This window comes from Myotis lucifugus, unplaced genomic scaffold, assembly GCF_000147115.1.
Source record: "Myotis lucifugus unplaced genomic scaffold, Myoluc2.0 scaffold_55, whole genome shotgun sequence".
Taxonomy (NCBI): domain Eukaryota; kingdom Metazoa; phylum Chordata; class Mammalia; order Chiroptera; family Vespertilionidae; genus Myotis; species Myotis lucifugus.
In genome coordinates this window covers 4,224,358-4,243,285 of record NW_005871103.1, presented here as the reverse complement: position 1 = coordinate 4,243,285, position 18,928 = coordinate 4,224,358, and the positions used below count along the sequence as shown (strand labels likewise).

The following is an 18,928-nucleotide window of genomic DNA, read 5'->3' as shown; positions in this document are numbered from 1 at the left end:
TATTTTGTCACGTTGTGTTATGTTAATCTGAATTCACACCATCTATGTGTGTATATAATGTATATATGTGTATGTGTGAATGATGACTGAAGAGAGACTCTGCAGACGTCTGCAGCAGACAAGAATATTTAGGGTGATGACAAGGCTCTGTGTAGATTTCTATTGTGAAGAGAACCATTTGTTAGCTCAAAGGAGACCTTAAATATTATTATAGAGACCAGCATTATAAAAATATTAGTTGAAAGAGGGTAAGATTAATCCCTAAAGGATTCATATGGAAAATGAAGGAAGGTCTTTTAAACAAATTCATGGTTCTGCAAATTGTCCTTCTTTGCCTGTGGTTTTTAATTATTAATGGATTTTCCATTATTGGCAATGCATCTTGCATGTAGTGAATGATCAATAAAGATTTATCCAGGGGGGTCTGTGTTAGATATCACTAGGAATTCCACTGACTGTTTTAAGCTGTCACCAGCCCTTTGGGACACAGTTCCTTATGGTACAAAGGGACCAGCATGGGCTACATACACTCAGACTGGCCTGGGGCAAGTCTTGAACGTCTCTCAGCCTCAGTTTACCTGTTGTTTAAATGGGGACCACAATAACTTCCTTACAAAATTGTTCTGAGAATAAACAAATAATGAGATGCTTATCCAGCCCCTGTATCTGGAAGGGCCTGATAACAAGGACGTATTTATTATGCCATTATAAATGGGCTTCTTATTTTTGAGTTACTGGTTCAGGCTTCGGGTCCGGAACCACAAGTGCAGCGTTAGAAATGACGGATTTGTCCCAAGGAGAAGTGGGCCACATGGCACCAGGCTCAAGGCAGCCGCTCCTGCTGGCTCCAGGGTGTGGAGAAGAGCCAACCTGCAAGGCCCATCAGCTTTCCTTCCCTGAGGAGCAGCTCGCCCTGTCCCTGAGGGGAAGGTGGCTTCCCCTGTGGGTACCACTGCCTTCCTTCCCTGATCACATGATGTGGTTCACAAGGCCTTTCAGTGCTTTATTTAGGAAACCTGAAGAAGCTTCCAATACAACTTTTTAATAGATTAAACAAAAACTAGGTTGATGACCCGGGTCAACTTGTACAAGGAAGGGCTGTTCCCTTGGTGGAAATAAAATGACCTTAAGATTTCAAAGTCTCTGAGCTATTGTGGAGCCCAGTCTGATCGGTTTGCTTTTTCATTCGGTTATTTCTAAATATCCAATGTGTATCTGATGGACTTACCATTTCAGTAAATCAAGCCCCCCTAGTCTCCCCCTCCTAAGGAGCCCCTCTACCCCAGATCCTTACCTAAAATGTGTAATCTGATTTTCCAACAGAACTCGGAGTCTCTCTTTGATTTCTTCAAAACGTTCCTTTTCTTCCACAGTCACAGTTCCGATCCCATCGGGCCTGAAGGAAGACATGGCATGAAGTGACAGGAACCTCGTGTGCTGACACCATCCAATCAAACCTCCAGCAGGAGGAAACTGTCTCTTTCAGAAGAACAATGGCAATGACAGAAGTAGCCTTAGGAGAAGTCCTGCTTCTCAGAGCTGGTTACTAAAGGGGTGGCGGTGTTTTGGGTTATCATTTGCAAAATTGTCGCTCATTTATTGTGAAATGGTAAAATGTACAAACTAGTGGCTTGGAGGTTCAACTTTTAGGTCTGTGTGTCTCATAGTTTCTTAAAATTTTTAACTATTTGCCAACATTTTTTAAATTAGGAAAGTTTTGTAATACAATTCTCTTGAAAATTTGGAACAACTAGCATTAGCAAAAACAAACAAACAAAAAACCTCAAATAATTTGATTAAAAATTGGGCAGACAACTTGAATAGATGTTTTTCCAAAGAAGACATACAAATGACTAACAGGTAGGTGAGAAGATGCTCAACATCATTAATCGTCAGGGAAATGCAAATCAGATTCACAATGAAATATCATCTCGCACCTGTTAGAGTGGCTATTATCAAAAGGTCAAGTATAACAAGTGTTGGTGAGACGATGGAGAAGAAGGAATGCCTGTGTACTGTTGATGGGAATGTCATTTGGTGCAGCCACTGTGGAAAACAGTATAGAGCAGTGGTTCTCAACCTTCCTAATGCCACGACCCTTTAGTACAGTTCCTCATGTTGTGGTGACCCCCAATTTCATTGTTACAAATTGAACATAATTAAAGCATAGTGATTAATCACAAAAACAATATGTAATTATATATGTGTTTTCTGATGGTCTTAGGCGACCCCTGTGAAAGGGTCATTTGACCCGCAAAGGGGTTGCGACCCACAGGTTGAGAACCACTGGTATAGAGGAACCTCAAAAAATTTAAAATAGAACTACCAAATGATCCAGCAATCCCACTTCTGGGTATATCTGAAGGAAAGGAAATCTTGAAAATGCATCTGCACCCCCATATTCATAGTAGCATTATTGTCAATAGCCAGGATGCGGAAATAATCCAAGTGCCCACTGACAGATAAATGGATATATATTTCACATATATTTTCATATATATTTCATATGCATATAACATATTAAACATATAAAACATATATATATATAAAACAAAGGATAAAGGAAATGTAAATTATTATGTGTGATGAAATATTCAGCCATAAAAAAATAAGAAAATCCTGCCATTTACAACAATATGAATGGACCTTGAGGGCATGATGCTAAGTGAAATGTCAGTCAGATAAAAACAAATATTGTATGTTCTCACATATGGAATCTAAAGAAGTCTAACTCATAGAAATAGAGAGTAGAATGGTAGTTGCTGGGGCCTGAGGGGTGGGGAAAATGAGGAGGTGTTGACCAAAGGGTACAAACTTCTAGCTAAAGCAGAGCAGGGGGACTCTAGTGAATAATCTATAATAATAAAAGCATAATATGCAAATTGATCGAATGGCTGAACAGTGGAAAGACCGTCCGGACGACCTTCCAGTTGACCTTCCGGGCAAAGCAGGGGCTGCAAGGGCCTACTCTTGCACGAATTTTGTACATCGGGCCTCTAGTACTTATTATATACTTCAAAGTTGGTAAGAGAATAGATACTAAATGTTCTCACCACACACAAAACAATGGTAATTATGTAAGGGGATGTAGGTGTTAACTAACCTTACTGTGATAATCATTTTACAATATATCTGTGTATCAAATCACAACATCGTATACCTTAAACCTACATATATTTGTCAATATCTTAATAAAGCTAAAAAAAACAACCAAACAAGCCACATACGATGTTTTTCAATCTTAGCAAACTATTGCTCATTTTAATACAACAGACCTTAGCACAAATAAGTGAATTTCAGTTTAATCACGGTATTCCCGTGTTTCTAAATTGGCATTAGGTCCACACACATTTTCCCTGTTTGGTTTGGACCATTTAAGTTGAAAATACAAAGGGACGCTGCATATCTACAGCTCAAATTTATCTGTGCCAAATTAGACGAAGGGTAATCTGACCCATTCAAAGACTTCAGCTTCCCAGATCGGTAGTGACTTGTTTTGACTACTGCCTGAGCCAGTTTGCAGGCTGGTGCGTCACCATGAAACTTCTATTGGAACATTCCTCAGTTTGCAAATGCAAGTCATCTTGAGACCAAACAAATGGTCTTATTTATAGGCCTTCTCAAGGATCCAGCATAAGTTGGGAAAATCCTGTACACTAGACCAGTCTGACTACACAAAGACTTGGCAAATTATAGCAATGTACCTCCTGTTAGGGGTTGATCGGTCAGTTTCCTTCTTTGAAAATACTGAAAATGTCCCACTGGAAAAAAATGAGAACACCCCCCTCCCCCCCCCCACACACAAAACACTGCTAAATGGTAAAATCCTGTTATGATCCACTTTTTCATAAAAGTTCCCTTGAACTTAAGGGAAGAAAAAAGGCAAAATGGTAAATATTGGGTAGGCTGTGGTAACCTATGAATGTGCCCTTATTTTCAAAATTTCTGGAGAAATCTCAAAAAGTTTATTAAAAATCTGTAGTTAAATCTTGAATTCATTGGCCCCCATAAAATACATGTGACATTTTCTGTGGTAAAGTCTCATGTTTAATCTACAACTTCTTTTAGCTGTGGCTTTTGGAATTTGTTTACACAAAATTTGACTTACTAACACACCGAACACACGTTTATACAATTGGCATGTGTGTGCATATACTCGATTTGGAAAAAATAAGCCATTTTAAGATTTTTGTTTCTTAGCAGGGAATTAACCCAGAGAAAAATGCTATTAAATATAATTTACAAGTCACAGAGAGGTTTGGCATGGAACTATTTAACACTAGAGGGCCGGTGCACAAATTCGTGCACTGGTGGGGTCCAGCCAACCTGCCCCAATGGGGGCCATCGGTGGCGGGCTGGCTGGAGTGAGGGGCCGTGGGTGGGGCCAGCCGGGGTGAGGGGCCGCAGGTGTTCCTGTCATTACATTGTTCTGTCAATTTGCATGTTACCTTTTTATTATACAGAATGGGCAGCCCAGAGATGCCTGCTGCCATTATTAGGAGATAAACTTCTCGGAATAAAATCATTCATTCCTTAACTAACGAGTCTTCTATGGCTAACTTAGGCAATTAGGAGGGAACTTTTAGGTTTGCATCTGAGATGATAAAAACTAAACATTTTGTGTGTGCCTGGCCTTCTCAGTTAATTCTCACTATGAAGGGTATTATTACAATGTAAAATTTGATTATGATTTTCCCTTTTGTTCTGATGACTCAGATTTGTAATGATTAAAGGTGTCAGCTAGCACCTCCCACTTCCCTGACAATCTCTCCTTTCTGAACTGTTATCTCACTATTCAGAAAAAGTAAACAACTAAAATTTATTGTTGTAATCTATTCTTAAATTTGCTTCTTAATTGCCTATGTTTGTATGAATACTTTCATTTTAAAATAAATGAAACTAACTCAACATCTGTAAGGCATGTAGTGCAGACACACACACACACACACACACCCCAAAACCCAAAACCCAGGTGATAAAAAAAATCAGGATTTTGACAACGAATGCAAATTTGTTTGCAATTGCCAGAACTGCTCTGAAATGGTAGTGGTAACAGGGGATGTTATTTTACAAAAGGAAGAGACATGAGGGAATAACAGAATTTGTTAAAGATCACAGGTTGTAACCATGTCAGTTAAAGAGCAAAAATATCCTTTTTTTAAACATAATTATTTTTGAACAGTCTATCAAACATCAACTTATTTTTCATGGACCCTTAGATTGCCTATGCTAATTGTACAGGTTTAGAAAGATTTCTACAGAGCTATTAATTGAAAAGTCCTGTTCAATATTTGGGGGAGCACTTCTCACAGAAGCAATTAAACCCCTTCCCTAGGGCAGTGCCTCAGAATGACCTGGACGGCTTTGCCCTGACCGCATGGCTGGGCCCCACCCAAGAGTTTCTGGTTCCGTAAATGTGGGTGGGGTCTGAGAATGTGCATTTCTAACAAGTTCTCTGGCCACGCTGGTTTGGAACCCACACTGAGAACCGCTGCCCTCGAGCAGGGAAATATTTTTTTGCTGGCTCTTCCTGTAGCTGAAAGGATATTTCTGATCCAGAGTTCCCAATTTCCCTTGGATTGGAGTGAATTAAATACGGGATGAAGATTTTAAAAAAACACACAAATAAATATAGCATTTAAATATCTAAAAAGTAAATAAAAATCAAAATAAAATCAGAGGTGTCCTCCAAGTGCCTGGTGCCTTGGGGACGCTAGCAATCCCTTCCACAAGTGCCGTTTGCACTGTTTCCAAGGTCATTCCAAGCCGTGCTGACCGAGAAGTAAACAGAAGAACTTATCAGTCTCGGCAGCCACGCTGATGTTGTTGTTTTCTGGAAACATTTGGGGGTGAGTCTACAATTGCCATAAAACTGGTTCCTTTCTCAATACTTTTAACACTTAGGGTGTCACAAAGAATGGGAGAGGAGAGATGGAGCTGGGTCTTAAACTCTTAGCGAGTAAATCCCAGCTAAGATATGTCTACTCAGAGCACATGTTGAGGCCTGAATACCCCAAATCCTCTCGCGTCCTGGCTGGTGCATTTTCTGGCTTTTTGTGGCTTACCGTCCACTGCTATTTCCTAAAAGCAGCTGAATTTCCTCTGGAGGAATGACCTTGGCAGCACTGTGAGGACCTTGGGGAAGGTACACTGAGGTGCCTATTTCCCAGCTGTTGATGCTGAAGACCTTCCCATGGGCCAGTTCCTCCCTCTCATGGTCACTGTCCACTGTCCCGTGACCTAAACTCAGCCCATGGACAGAAGAGAAGACACAGGTGGATTTGCTGGTCCAGCAGCTGTGCCCTCACCAGACGATCCCCAACAGTCAGTAGCTCTAAGCTCTGGCTGTACTTTCTGGAACAGTGAGAGCTCTGGTCCCGTCCGCAGGCTCTGCTTCATCTGTCTGCAGCGGGGACTAGACCTCGTCATGGCTCAAGCCCCCCAGGTTATTCTAACGGCAGTTACGGCTTGAGAACCAGAGCTGTGGTCTGTTTCCCACTTTTCTGCCACTGCCCCATCCCAGTTCCCCTCCCACTCCCTGCGGCTCCCAGCATCACCTCCCAGGCTCCCAATTTAGTGGAAGCGCTGGTACCTTTGAACCTAGGTGTTCACACACACGCACATGCCAAGGAAAGGTGGCTCCTGGTCTCTGGTTCCACCTAACTGCACGCTGCCTCACAACTCACTCCTTGTGTATCATGATCCTGCAAATGCGAGACAATATGCAGGTCAAGTGCCGGCATTTCTGGAGCTGGTAGCAGGCGGGGCCCTTTCCTTGCCACCTGCAGGCCATCACTGTGGCCAGAAGTGGGTCTCCCCGGCCACTGGAGACTATATTGCATCTGACACGGCCGGCATCTCCGGAACCCACCTTTCAAGTTTTCGGCAAACCATTTTCTCACTGTCCTTCACAAAGCTGACATTTTCAGCAGCATGAGAGGAAAGATGTCACGTCGGCTGCTCTTCAAGTCCTTGTCACCGTGGTTAGCACCAGTTCTGTCATCTTCACTCTCCTCACAGGCTCCCATCCTGAGCCATGTCACAAGTAATAATATATCTGGAGTTGTTTTTCTTCCCCTTGTCAGATGTAAACTACCCCAACCCAGCTGCCCGTCCTTTAAGTTACTAGCTCCGCAGCTTGTTCTCCTTTCCCCTAATGCTCCTGAGCTAGAGCTGGTTAATTAACGTCTAGTGTAGGATTAATCCAATGTGACCAGGCACTAGGCTTCTAACGTGAACCATCTTATTTTGATCTTTGGAATTAAGTATGAGCGACCTAGTGGAAGAAAAGAAGCTGCAACGAGTCTTGTGAAAGTGAACTTATCTCTTTGGGTCGGTAAGCAGTCCCTACACACCCAGGTGAGCAGATTCCCGGCGTTTAATGATCCTACTGGTGGTCTCCACATTATGCCGAAAGCTGGGACACAAAACCCTGCTCTGCAAGGTCAGATACCTTTTCAAGGAAGTCAGGTTACTACATTCATGCCAAGCTTACGCTGGCTGGTGTGTTCAGATATTGCATCAGAATCCAGGTGTCAAAAAAAGGTCTGGATTCAACAAAAGAGGAGAGACTGTCTGGCCCACCTCTCCACACACAGCCAGCTTTCAGCTCCAATCACCACCAACAAGGGGTAAAACTCCAGCTGAAGTGGGAATAGACTTTCTCTCCAAATGCAAATGTCCACATATGCTGGTGCAGGCGCTGTAAACATGATATATTCTCTCTCTCCAAATGGATGCATGCCTGAAGACTGCATTACGGATCCACGAAAATGTCCTCAAACAAGATGATAACAATTCTATTTGCTACGAAATTGTTCCAGCCCAGAAACCCCAGAGTGGCAAGGGCCAGAGTGGGACAGAATCTCTCGCTGATGTGCCTGGCAGCGCTCCTTGAATACGACACTCAGGCCGAACACGCTCTCTTAACTCTTCCTTTTATTTTAATTGACTTCTAGAAATTCTTTATCCTTGCAACTTTTAGAATGACCTTTGAATTTACTCCTAGACTAGAATCTTGTACTTTGTGGCTAACAACTACAAATTCAAGACAGCACCAAAGCATTGTCATTTCACAAGGAGACCTCCCTGCCCGCTCATCGGGATGGTTTGTGTAATCTCTAGGTTAATGATGAGTGGTAATTAGGACTCTCACTCCCATGGTCACTGCTTCATTAGGAAGCCCAGCCTTAGCCTTTCCTTCTCCTCTCCCTCCAGCCCAGGCCCTTTTTAATTATGCCCGGACGCCCCGGGGCCAAGACATGCTGCTAAAACAAATACATCAAAGTGTTTATATCACAAAGGGTAAGATACAAAGCAACAAGGAGCAGTTTCTACAACATTACAAATGTGCATTGCTGCTCCTTGAGGTGGGCAATTTGAAAAAGACGCCTGGAGATGGCAGAAAATATACCAGCGAGGTCTTTTCTGACTTGTTGACTGTTTTTCTAAACATGCATGATAGCCCAGCAATATCAGAAGGTGTCTATTATATGGCCGGGAGTGATCAAGAAGTTTTTCCTACTGAACAATCTCAGAGAGCATGGATGCTATTGACACAAAGGCAGCCATCAGAGTGGCCCAGCGTAGGCCCAGATATGGAATGAAACAAGAACCCAACAGATGATAGAAAAATGATATTTAATGCATGCATTACAGGAGAGCTTATATTTCTTTCCCCAGAGAAGGACCAATTTCCAAACCTGATACTATATAGATTTTTCTCTTTGGGGATTAAGGGAAGAGATTAGTTTCTTTATTTCCAGATAAACACAGCTAATTAGACTTTAGATTCCACCTGAACACCCAATGTGTAGACTTTTAAGTGGTCAGACACACTATTGGAATTTTAGAAGGGAAATGCATAGTACTTGAACATTTTTTAGAAAGATTGCACCGATGGGACAGATAATTCAGTACATTTTATAAGATTTTTGTGTCTGAGTTGGATACTCTGCTGTTCTCCTGGGGCAAATTTCCCCAGGAAGAGAGTCACATAAAAAGCCACAGTGTAAGCTCTAAAGAGAATTTCTCCCTGCGATGCAGACTTTCTTTGAAATGTGTTTGGACTTTTCCCCTCTCTCTGTTACAAGTACTTCCTATTAGGTGAGGCTGGTTCTTTAGAATTTAGACAGCATGACTCAGCCATAAGCAGGGCCGACACCTGCTCAGAGCCTGAAGGCCAATTGGCCAGGAGCTCCTGACCACAAGTGCAATAATGTTCAGAGTGTAACATGGGCCACAAATATGAGGGTCACTGCCACCCCTCCTTCCCCACGCACACCTGCCTGCTACTGAAGAGCCATATTCAGAAATCAGTAAAATAGAGCTATCCCTGCTACAGTCTTCTCTCTCTCTTTGGGGAGAGGAGAGTCAAAAAGCCCCAGACATAATGTCATAATAGGTGTTTGTGTATGTGACAGAGGGAGAGAGGGAGGAAGGTGAGATTGGAGTAAAAGGAAAAATAAAAATATGCAAAAAGCACTCATTTACTCCCAGGTAGGAATCCACAAAAAAGAAATAAAAGAAACCATCGCGTGATGTGGACGGGGAGCGAGGACCAACACTGGAGGCAAGAACACAGTCAATAAGGCAATCACTGTATCCAGGGGAGAGTCAATCAACCTGAACTCTGGTAGTGGCATGAAGAGATGGAGAAGTGGATGGACTTGAGAGAGACTTAAGGGCGCTGACAGGGCAGAATAACTGAATCCCTGTCATGTGCTGAGATGTGATGTGGAGGAAGGATGGCTCCTGAGGTTTTGTCTTGGGCAACTGGGTAGATGGAACCATTTGCTGACTTAGGGACCCTGGTCGAGTAACAGGAGAAAAGTGAGTTCCATCTGGTTGCCCAGTCACTCAGATCTAACCCACAGGGATCCCATGGTTCCTGCACACAAGCAGCCCCCTGGCTTCTCAGACATCAACTGAAGAATATTTGGACACATTTTTGGAGATTTTTAGGACGCCTGCCCTCTTACATCTGCTTGCAGACTCATTAATCTATGCAGCTCACTTTGGATTGGGGCGGTTGGCATTATGGATTTGTTAATTGCTGATACAATGTACTTTCTCCGCAGGCCATATGTGAAGAGCAGCACTGGCATTCAAGAAATGTTAAATAATAATGTAAATGAGAAAATTTCCCCATCCCAATATTAAAGGGATCCAAGGAACATTGACGCAAGTTGCCATCATCGGAGCCATTTGATTGCCTTGTCACTGTGGGACAGTGACCAAAGTGATGCTAATCTAAATGTCACCTGGAAAGAATACTGAAAATATTATGGTGAAAATTAAGTACTGCAACCTTAGGAGCTGATTTAAAAATTAGAAGATACAGTGATTTACATCTGTCGATTTCATGATCACCAACAGCAACCAGTTGAACATATATTTTCCTTTTCCTTCTCAGAGAAAATAGGTTCGATTTTAAAGAGCTGGCCCAAACTAATGTTCCCTCAATGAGTGGTCCTCAAGCATTGCTACCTGGAGGAATCACTTGAAGAGATTTAAAAGCATGGTGCTTAGGCCATATCCCAGAGTAATCAGTTCCGAACCTCTGAAGGTGGGGCTAAGGTGTCAGCATTGATCAGGTCCCCAGTCATTCAATGTGCAGCCACGTTTGACAACCAAGACCTCAAACCAGTGGACTCTGAAGGCCAAATGCCTCACAGTTACCGGGAGGAACTGGTTAGAAGTGCAGGTGTCCGGCTCCATCTAAGACTTGCTGAATCTAATTCTTTTAGGATGGGACCGAAAAGATTTATATGCAGACTAGAGTGTGGGAACCACTGCGCAAGCTGAAAATCAGTAGTGGCAACTGTTATGCCTTTAGACACAGATTAAATTTGTGTAAAAAATCCAAGTAGAGGGGAGAAATTTCAGCTCATCACCTGGGAGTTTGTTTTGAAAGGCTTTTTTTTTTTTTTTTTTTGCAGGGGCCATCCTGTTCATTGTAGGATATTTAAAAACATCCCTGGCCTCTACCTGCGCAATGACATTGCATTAACCCTCTCAGTGTGACAATCAGCAATGTCTCCAGACATTGCCAGGTGTCGCCTGGGGGAAAGATCATGCCGGGTCAAGAACCACCATTGCGTTAGGCTCATACACGTATTTGCTATGGTGTAAAGACGCCAAACGTGTGGATGGTTCCACCTCTTGCGGTGAATGAGCTGATGGAGGGCAAACAGCTTCCTGGCTGACCAGAGTGTCCCCTTTGGGACTCACACAGGCACAGGTTGTCACAGAGATGTGACACAGGCTTCCGGGGAAGGTGGGAAAAGCTCGGTCATCGGCCCCTGGGCACTCACTGATGATTTCCAGCTGCAGCAGGCCAGAGCTCTGCCTCCACCGTTGGGGCTGCTGAGTTAATAGTAGGTTAAAAAGTTAATAATTAAGTAAAGAGCAACTCACTATCTAGTCTGAAGCTGGTTGTGAGGTGACAATAGAAATAGGTTCTATTGTTCAGTTAAATCCAGTGAAAGGGCCATTTGTGCCCATGACTCATGAATTCCTTCCTAATCTGGGTCAAAGAATAGATGACATCTCTACATGCACACAGTGCTCATCCTGGTGCCAGAGGTTAGGAAAAGGGTCCACACCAAGGGCTGGGGTTAGTGTTCAAAGGAGACTGTCCCTTGGGTGATCTAACACTTCAGATACGGCCCTGGCTTTCTCCACCGTCCAACATTGTCAGGAGGGCCGAATGGACTTTCGACATTTTTAGGACAAAAATGGAAAACTCTTAAATTAATTCATGACTGCTATATATCTCACCTGAGATGTTTAACCTTAAATCAAAGGGCTGAAGCTGGCATCTCACATGTACACAGTGTGAATGCAGGGCAGGCAGTAAGGCAGGGAGGTGCAATGCAAGCTCCATGTCAGAATATTCATGCTTGCATTAGGCACACACACGCATTTGTTATGGTGTAAGTGACCGAACTTATCTGAGCCATGAACTTCTCATCTGTTAGATGAAGGTAGTAATAACACTTATCGGGATGTAATAAGGATAAAATAAAATAATATATGTAAACAGCACTCCACACAGTGCCTGGCATGTAGTGAGTGCTTATCAAATGGCAGCAACTGTCCTTATTTTAATTAAACCTTATTTATGAAATCTGACAATGTACTACTTCATTTGCTATTATAACCCATGGAAGATGATATTAGAGATTGGTGAGATATTACTGATGCTATGATTCTGTGTGCCCATTTTGTTGATGAGAAAACTGAGGCACAGAAAGGAGATACAATAATCCTAGATATACACAGAACAGGCTCTAATACTCAGATCTTTAAATCTATGTACAGTGCTGATATATGCAAAGAGAAAGACCTTAGGACTCAGAACATCCGGGTTTGCTGCTTCCATGAGCGACTCATACAGTTTAACCATCTGCAAAATTGATGTAAAAATAGCCCAATTGAAAATGTTATAGCAAGTGAGATAGAATATATAAAAGCGCTTTGTAAACTGCAGAATGTTACATAACTGATACTTAATATTATGATTTCTTCTTCTTTAAAAAATGCAGGCAAACATAGACTCTAGGACACACACAATCCTCTCATGGTACCATTCAAGATCCTTTTGGATAATTTTTCATGGTCCAGGGACTAGGTCAGGTTCCATCAAGGGTGACCATTCACTCTCTGTTCTGTTTCAATTCTGATCACTCCCAAAAGCAGCACCTTGGACAGAAGCCAGAGTCTCCAGGCACCTGCCACATTCTCAAGGCACTTTCTTACTGCTTGCCCTGCCTTGTGACCCCCACAGGGAGGCACACATAGAAACCCCACTTCTCCTCCAGCCTTACATACTGCAAGTTCAGAAGACGGGTGTCCACATGGAATCGGGGCTTTCTGTGACCTTCACTATTAGACCTGGGTACACTGTGGACAGCTTGCCACCTGCTCTAGGAAGTGAAAGTTGGCATTGTCATCTGTCTGCCTACACACGACTGCATATATTTCAGGGCTTAGAAATATTCCAGTGGATAAATTTATCCTGATGCACAAAGCATACCTGCGATCTCTGTATGGCTTGGCAAAGCCAGCCAGGGCCATAAAATCAGTTTCAAAACCACAATGAAGACATTTGAAAATATTAGTGTTAATTTGGAGTGAGGATAGGGAAGGTGAAGAAGGACATAGGGGTAACACAGTAAATTATTGTAAATCTAGTTTTAAGGGGGAAAAAGCCACTAATTTGCCATTTTATCAATTCACAAAGAGAATGTCCCTAAAGGTCACAGGAAACAGGAGAGGATAAACACAATTTTAGAACTTAAAAGTGCCTTCAGGGTGAGCTTATTATATAAGTGATTCTACTAAGAGGCTTTACTTTGTGACTTTATTATAAATTGTATTTGAAGATCAATTTCCTTCACAAATTAGTGTGGAACTGAGGGGAGTTTGCTGAAAACGATAGAGCCGCTATAAATGTATAGACCCATCTTATGCCAACACGTTTTATTTGCTCTTGAAACATAATTTCAAAATTATAAATCACGGGTTGCTTAATATGAATGACTTGGTAAGGTACCAGGACCCTAACTAGATGCCACTAAAACAGCAATCTGACTCATGATTCTGTTTATATATTGCTCAACTAGTTTTTAAAAATAAGAACATGTTTTAAGCATCACTAAACACCTGACTCAAATTCAGCCCTAATACATGGTATTTTCACCCATTGCTAGGATTATTTTAAAGTGTGCTCTTGACAAACCTTAAGGGAAAAGAGACCTCAGGAATACAAAAAGCTTGCTGTTTGCTAAGGTAGAGGTTGTGGTGTGGATGGGGGAGGGTGTAGGGGAAGGTCACAGACATTGCAAAATACAAGCCAATACACACGTAACTTCTTACCTTTTGGGCTCTGGGTTTGCCTGAGTTTTGAAATCTTTTCTTCTTTTACATTCCTTTTTTGTGTCTTTTTTAGCCTCTGGTTCAGATGGGGAGGGAGTTTTGCTCCCTTCAGGGTCTGTGTGTGGTGGCAGCCCACTAAGGTACACATGCATTTGTTGACTTTGGAGAGGGGGTGTTGGCACGGGGCATGCACAGAGAGTGGCCAGCACAGGAGAATCAAGAGCACACACACATGCACAAACAAAAGAAATAAAAAGAAGGATGCATCAAACAGCAAGAGCAAATGCATTCAAACCAAAATAATAAGGAAAAAAGATGCAAACTTGCATAAGGAAAATCAGAACTGAAAAGAAAATAAGAAACCCCAAACTGTTTCCATGACAAGATGTATAAACCTAGCTGTGAAGCAAGTGGCAGTCTTACAATATGAAATCCAGACAATGTGTATCATAATTCATGATGATGTTTACCAGGGAGTTTACAACAACACTTCATTATTTTATAACACTTTCTTATTCAGTAACATATGTAGAATACAGTGTGACAACCCAGAGAATATAATGCAACTTCTCTCTCTCTCAAGAATTCAGTCCAAGAGGCTGTAACAGATAGTCATCAAAGTGTACATATTTATAAAAAGCAGAATTATGCACAGATACTTCTCAGGTATCAGGTTTTCAAAAATATCCTTTGTGCAAACGAAAGGTCATATGCAGGGCTAGTGAACCTGATCATAATGGCAGATGATGAAAACCTTATTGCCCGCTAACTATGCAAACCTGCAATGCTATTGTTATCTAGCTCTAAATGCTAAAGGTGCATTTGATAAAATCCACCACCACTAGAGAAAGGAAAGGCACGAAGCAGATCCCACGGACATTCCTGAGTTGTATCGCCTGCAGAGATGAAGACGACTGACAGGGTTCTGTCTTGAAATAAATGCAGTCAGTTCAGGACTCCCTCACATGAGGATTTCCCAGAGCAGCAACCTTTGCACCACAGGCCGGGCTTCTGAAGCACCTAGCTTCCCCTGGGGGTGCCTTCCCTGGCGCCCGGGTGGGGTGCTCTGGGGTAAGGCAGGCTCGTCTTTGCAGCCATGGGAGGCTACATGCATTGGGCTAGTAAACTGGCTGCGGCAGTGTTGAAATTTATTCCACGTCTTCAGAGCCAAATGCAAACGTTCTTAAATTATTTGCTGTTTTGCATTATTCAGAACTTGGATCTTTTCCTCCAGGAGCTGGGCAACGTCTGAAGGAAGAGAGTACTTTGTACAAAGTTAGGAGAACTGATGCTCTGGTCTTGTCTATGAAGCCTGTAAAACGAGGGGCTGATCACACGGTGATCTCTGACGTTCTTCCCAGATCGATGGCTAAACCAAAAGCCTATGATTATCTTTGCCTTTCAGCTTCACCTGCTTGTTCTAGCTCTTGAAATGGGCTTGGCTTCCTCCCCGTGCAGGGCATTTGCCTGGAGCTGCTCAACTCCTACACTTGCTTCAGTTCTCAGCCCAAGCACCGCTTCCTTCAGGAGGCCTGCTGCCGACCTGCCCCTCCCTCGGAGTCCTGTTCCTTTACTAAATGCTGCCAGGACATTTTACCCCCTTTTCTCAGAGCACCGGTCTCTGAGCACCTCTGCCCTTGTTTGGTGCTTAGTTTCTGTTCATCGTGCATGCTGAATGTATTCCAGAGTGCCTGACCCTCCGTTGGTAATCATTTAATATTTATGGAAAGAGTGATGGTAACAGCAAGGCGAACCTTAACCCCTTGCCAGATCCCAGGCATGTGCTGCGCCCTTTCTGTGCCCTGGCATCCTCTCAACAACCAGCTTAGGACATCATTATCCTGTTTACAGAGTGAAGACTGTGGCACAGAGGCTGTAACTACCGCCAGGCCCTTGCTAGCGAGCGGAGGGGCCATGATCTGAACCGGGATGGCTCTCATTTCATAGGCCACTCTCCAAGTCCAAGTGCCACTTCCTTTAAGTCTCTTAAAGGAAAGGAGAAGAACCTAAGGCAGCCCTCTGTGTTCCCTGTGTCTGTGTGTCCTACTGAGGGAATGGGGAAAGGCAGAGAGGTAGAGGTGACCCTACAAGCAGGACCAGGCAGAAACCAGGAACATGACCTGGAGGAGGACCTGCGGCCGGCGCTCACCTGTTCCCGTGGACGTGGGATGCACAGAAGGCAAAGCTGTAGTGGAGGAGGGTGGGGTCGATCATGGCGCCGTTCTCCGCCCGCTCCAGCAGGTCTCTGAGGTAGCAGAGATGCCGGTGACACCCGCGGACTCCGTTCCGGGCACAGTACTCATCTAGCACAAACACCTGGCCAGGACTGAACCAGCCCTGTTTGGGGAATAAAGGAGAGACTTCCTTTTAAATACGGGTTGTTGCTGTTCTTCGGGAGGGCTGCAAGAGTTGGGGGAGAGTGTGGAGGGTTAAAAATAGCCGGAGCTGATTGCTTAGTAAGTGCCCGCTGCTGTGCTAACCCCTGCGGTGCTGTCGGTGTAACCTCATCCCAGCCCCGCGAGCAGGTGCCGGTGGCCCTGGCGATGGGTGGGAACGCATGGCATTTCCTAGTCTCAGGGCTGGTGAGTGGAGGTGTCTGATCAGCAGAAAGCATGATTCAGAGAGGGCCTCCCACTTTCCAACACTGAGCTGTACATCGGAGAAGAGTGTCAGAGTGGGCATGGGGCAGTCTTCATTACCGACAAGACAAAAACACGAGTGCCTTAGAGTGGGACAGTGCTCCATCCTGGACAGGGAACTTTCAGCAGAGCCCAGGGCAGCCTCGCGGAGGAGACAGGGCAGATTCATCTTCATTTAACTGACGAGGAAATGGATCAGGGCTAATAAGTGACTGAGAAACTACAAACAGAGGCAGGACTCGAATTCAGCTCTGACTCCGCGTCTTTCTGGAGCATTAGGACATACTGTGACTGGTCTGCATGCACACCAGGACTTCACAAATCCTCCACTTGGGAAGCAAACACTTGGGGGGAATACAGTCAATAATATTGTGATAACTATGTATGGTGCCAGCTGGGTACTTAAAGTGTCAGGGATGGGGGACCACTCTAAAGTACATCCTTGTCTAGCTACTATACCGCACCTCTGAAACTAATACAGAATATATTGGATGTCAACTGTCATTAAATTTATTAATTATGAGGATACTTTTCCAAAGAGAATAACATACTAAGTTTTGAGGTAGTGAGTCAGATACAGTTCAGTTAAACAGAGAGGAGCTTCTGCCTTAGCACTCCCCCACCCCCCAGCAACTATTTGTCTTATTATTTAGTTGCTCGCTGAAGGACCAGGTGAAACTCTGCCATGAAAGAGAATCCCTGACTTGAGCAGATTGGGGGCACTAGGCACGCAAGGAAACAGATGCTCAGAGAGGCCAAGGGCCTTGCCATTCAAGGTCACCCTCGGGCCAAGCCTGAAGCAAATGACTGACTTCTGTTGGTTTCAGTACTTTTCTGAAGCAAGAAATAAACCACTCGAGGTGGCAGTTTGTGAGCTGGGAATTTGGGATTGTTTTAAATATAAAGTTAATTTTACTCGGAGGGTCTTCTCTGAGTCACCTTTTGCATACTGCTTTGTCTTGGGAGAGAAAAGGCAAAAGGAGAAGGTGACAGGGTGCAGGTAGAGGCCACAGAAGGGCAGGGAGGGAGGCCTCTGCCACCCTCCGATCTCATATTAGTGATCTGCAGACTCTTCCACTGACAACCTGCAGCTCAGCAATGCATCCAACGAGACGGCATCTTTCCTATTTCAAATGATAAGTTACTGCAGAGGGCGGGAGAGTAGTCGAGGCAGTGGGCTGCCCCTATAGGCAACTTCTTTGCCACTCCATCTGCTACCCCAAATGCTAAATCTTAGAAACAACACTGCTGTGAAAGATTAAAATATATTTTCTACGACTCGGATGACACCACGTCTTTTGTAGATGCCAAAATAGCTGCTTTGAAAAGAGTTGAAGAAATATCAATTAGGAACTCAGTCGAAGACACAGAAAAATTTATGTATCCCTGCTGGTCGGTCTCCAAAACTAACTGAAATAAAAAGATTGTAATAATGAGAAAATGGAATAGAGAGGCAGGAGATAGGGCTTTTTAATTGCTGTTATTTTCTGAAACTTTGGGATGATGATTAATAGATATAGGTATGCAAATGGGGAAGAAAACAATTTTATGCTATTATAATTAATTCTGGATTTGGGAGCATATTTGCAAGCTTATATATGACTAATAGAACACAGTTTCAAAATCAAAATTTTATTTCTGGTTTATTTATTTTATTTTTTAGAAAATCAAATCTCCTTGGTGATAAATTTCTCAGTGAAAGAGAAAATTGGTTTTAAAAAATGATGTAAAAAAAGTCCTGAAAATAATACACCTCAAAAATTTTTTTTCAAGAGAAAAGAAATTATATGTGAAGATAATGAGTAAAGTTCAGAGGCATATTCTTACGAGTTTCATGTATGCAATTTATAATTACGCTAAAAATCACATAATCGTTGGAAATACATTTGAGAAAAATTGCCTTGCAATGCAAGGTAAGCTTTTTTTTTTCCTTTTTATTTTTTTTAAGTCAAAATGATATTTTCCTTTCCAATTTGGCAAAGTTCAGATTCTTCTGATCAAGTGATTCCAAACCTGAGATAATCAATGCATCTTTTATGAGATGCAGATTAATAAATTATTCCACATAATACTGCTTTGCCTTTTAACACTATTTTTATCTACTCTTTTTAATATTTTGGCCTCAGGTACAGAAAAAAAGAAAGAATTTAAAATAAAAATTAGTTGGAATAGATTTAGGATATAGCTATGCCACTTAAAAAGGAAAATATTTTCATTATATGTATGTTAATATAATGACATGTTAAGTATATCATGTTAATTACTGAAGTATATCACATTCATAATCTGCAGATATATTAACCCTAGGAGCAGGGATGAGGCTTTTCCTCTGGTAAAGTCATTTCATCATTTCCCTCACCTTTCCCATCTAAAAAGTGGAATTCATAACATTTACCTTTTAACAATGA

General features: G+C 42.8%; 1 protein-coding gene across 1 annotated transcript in view; it reads right to left on the bottom strand.

Moving 5' to 3' along the window:
* The window catches only part of CADPS (calcium dependent secretion activator), a 447,690-nt gene that overhangs the window by 112,994 nt on the left and 315,768 nt on the right, over positions 1 to 18,928 (bottom strand). Inside the window, exons 14-15 of the mRNA XM_023754061.1 lie at positions 16,031 to 16,218; positions 1,295 to 1,396 (exon numbers count right to left, since the gene is read on the bottom strand). Coding sequence (XP_023609829.1) covers positions 1,295 to 1,396; positions 16,031 to 16,218 — 290 coding nt within the window. The remainder of the gene's footprint in view (positions 1 to 1,294; positions 1,397 to 16,030; positions 16,219 to 18,928) is intronic.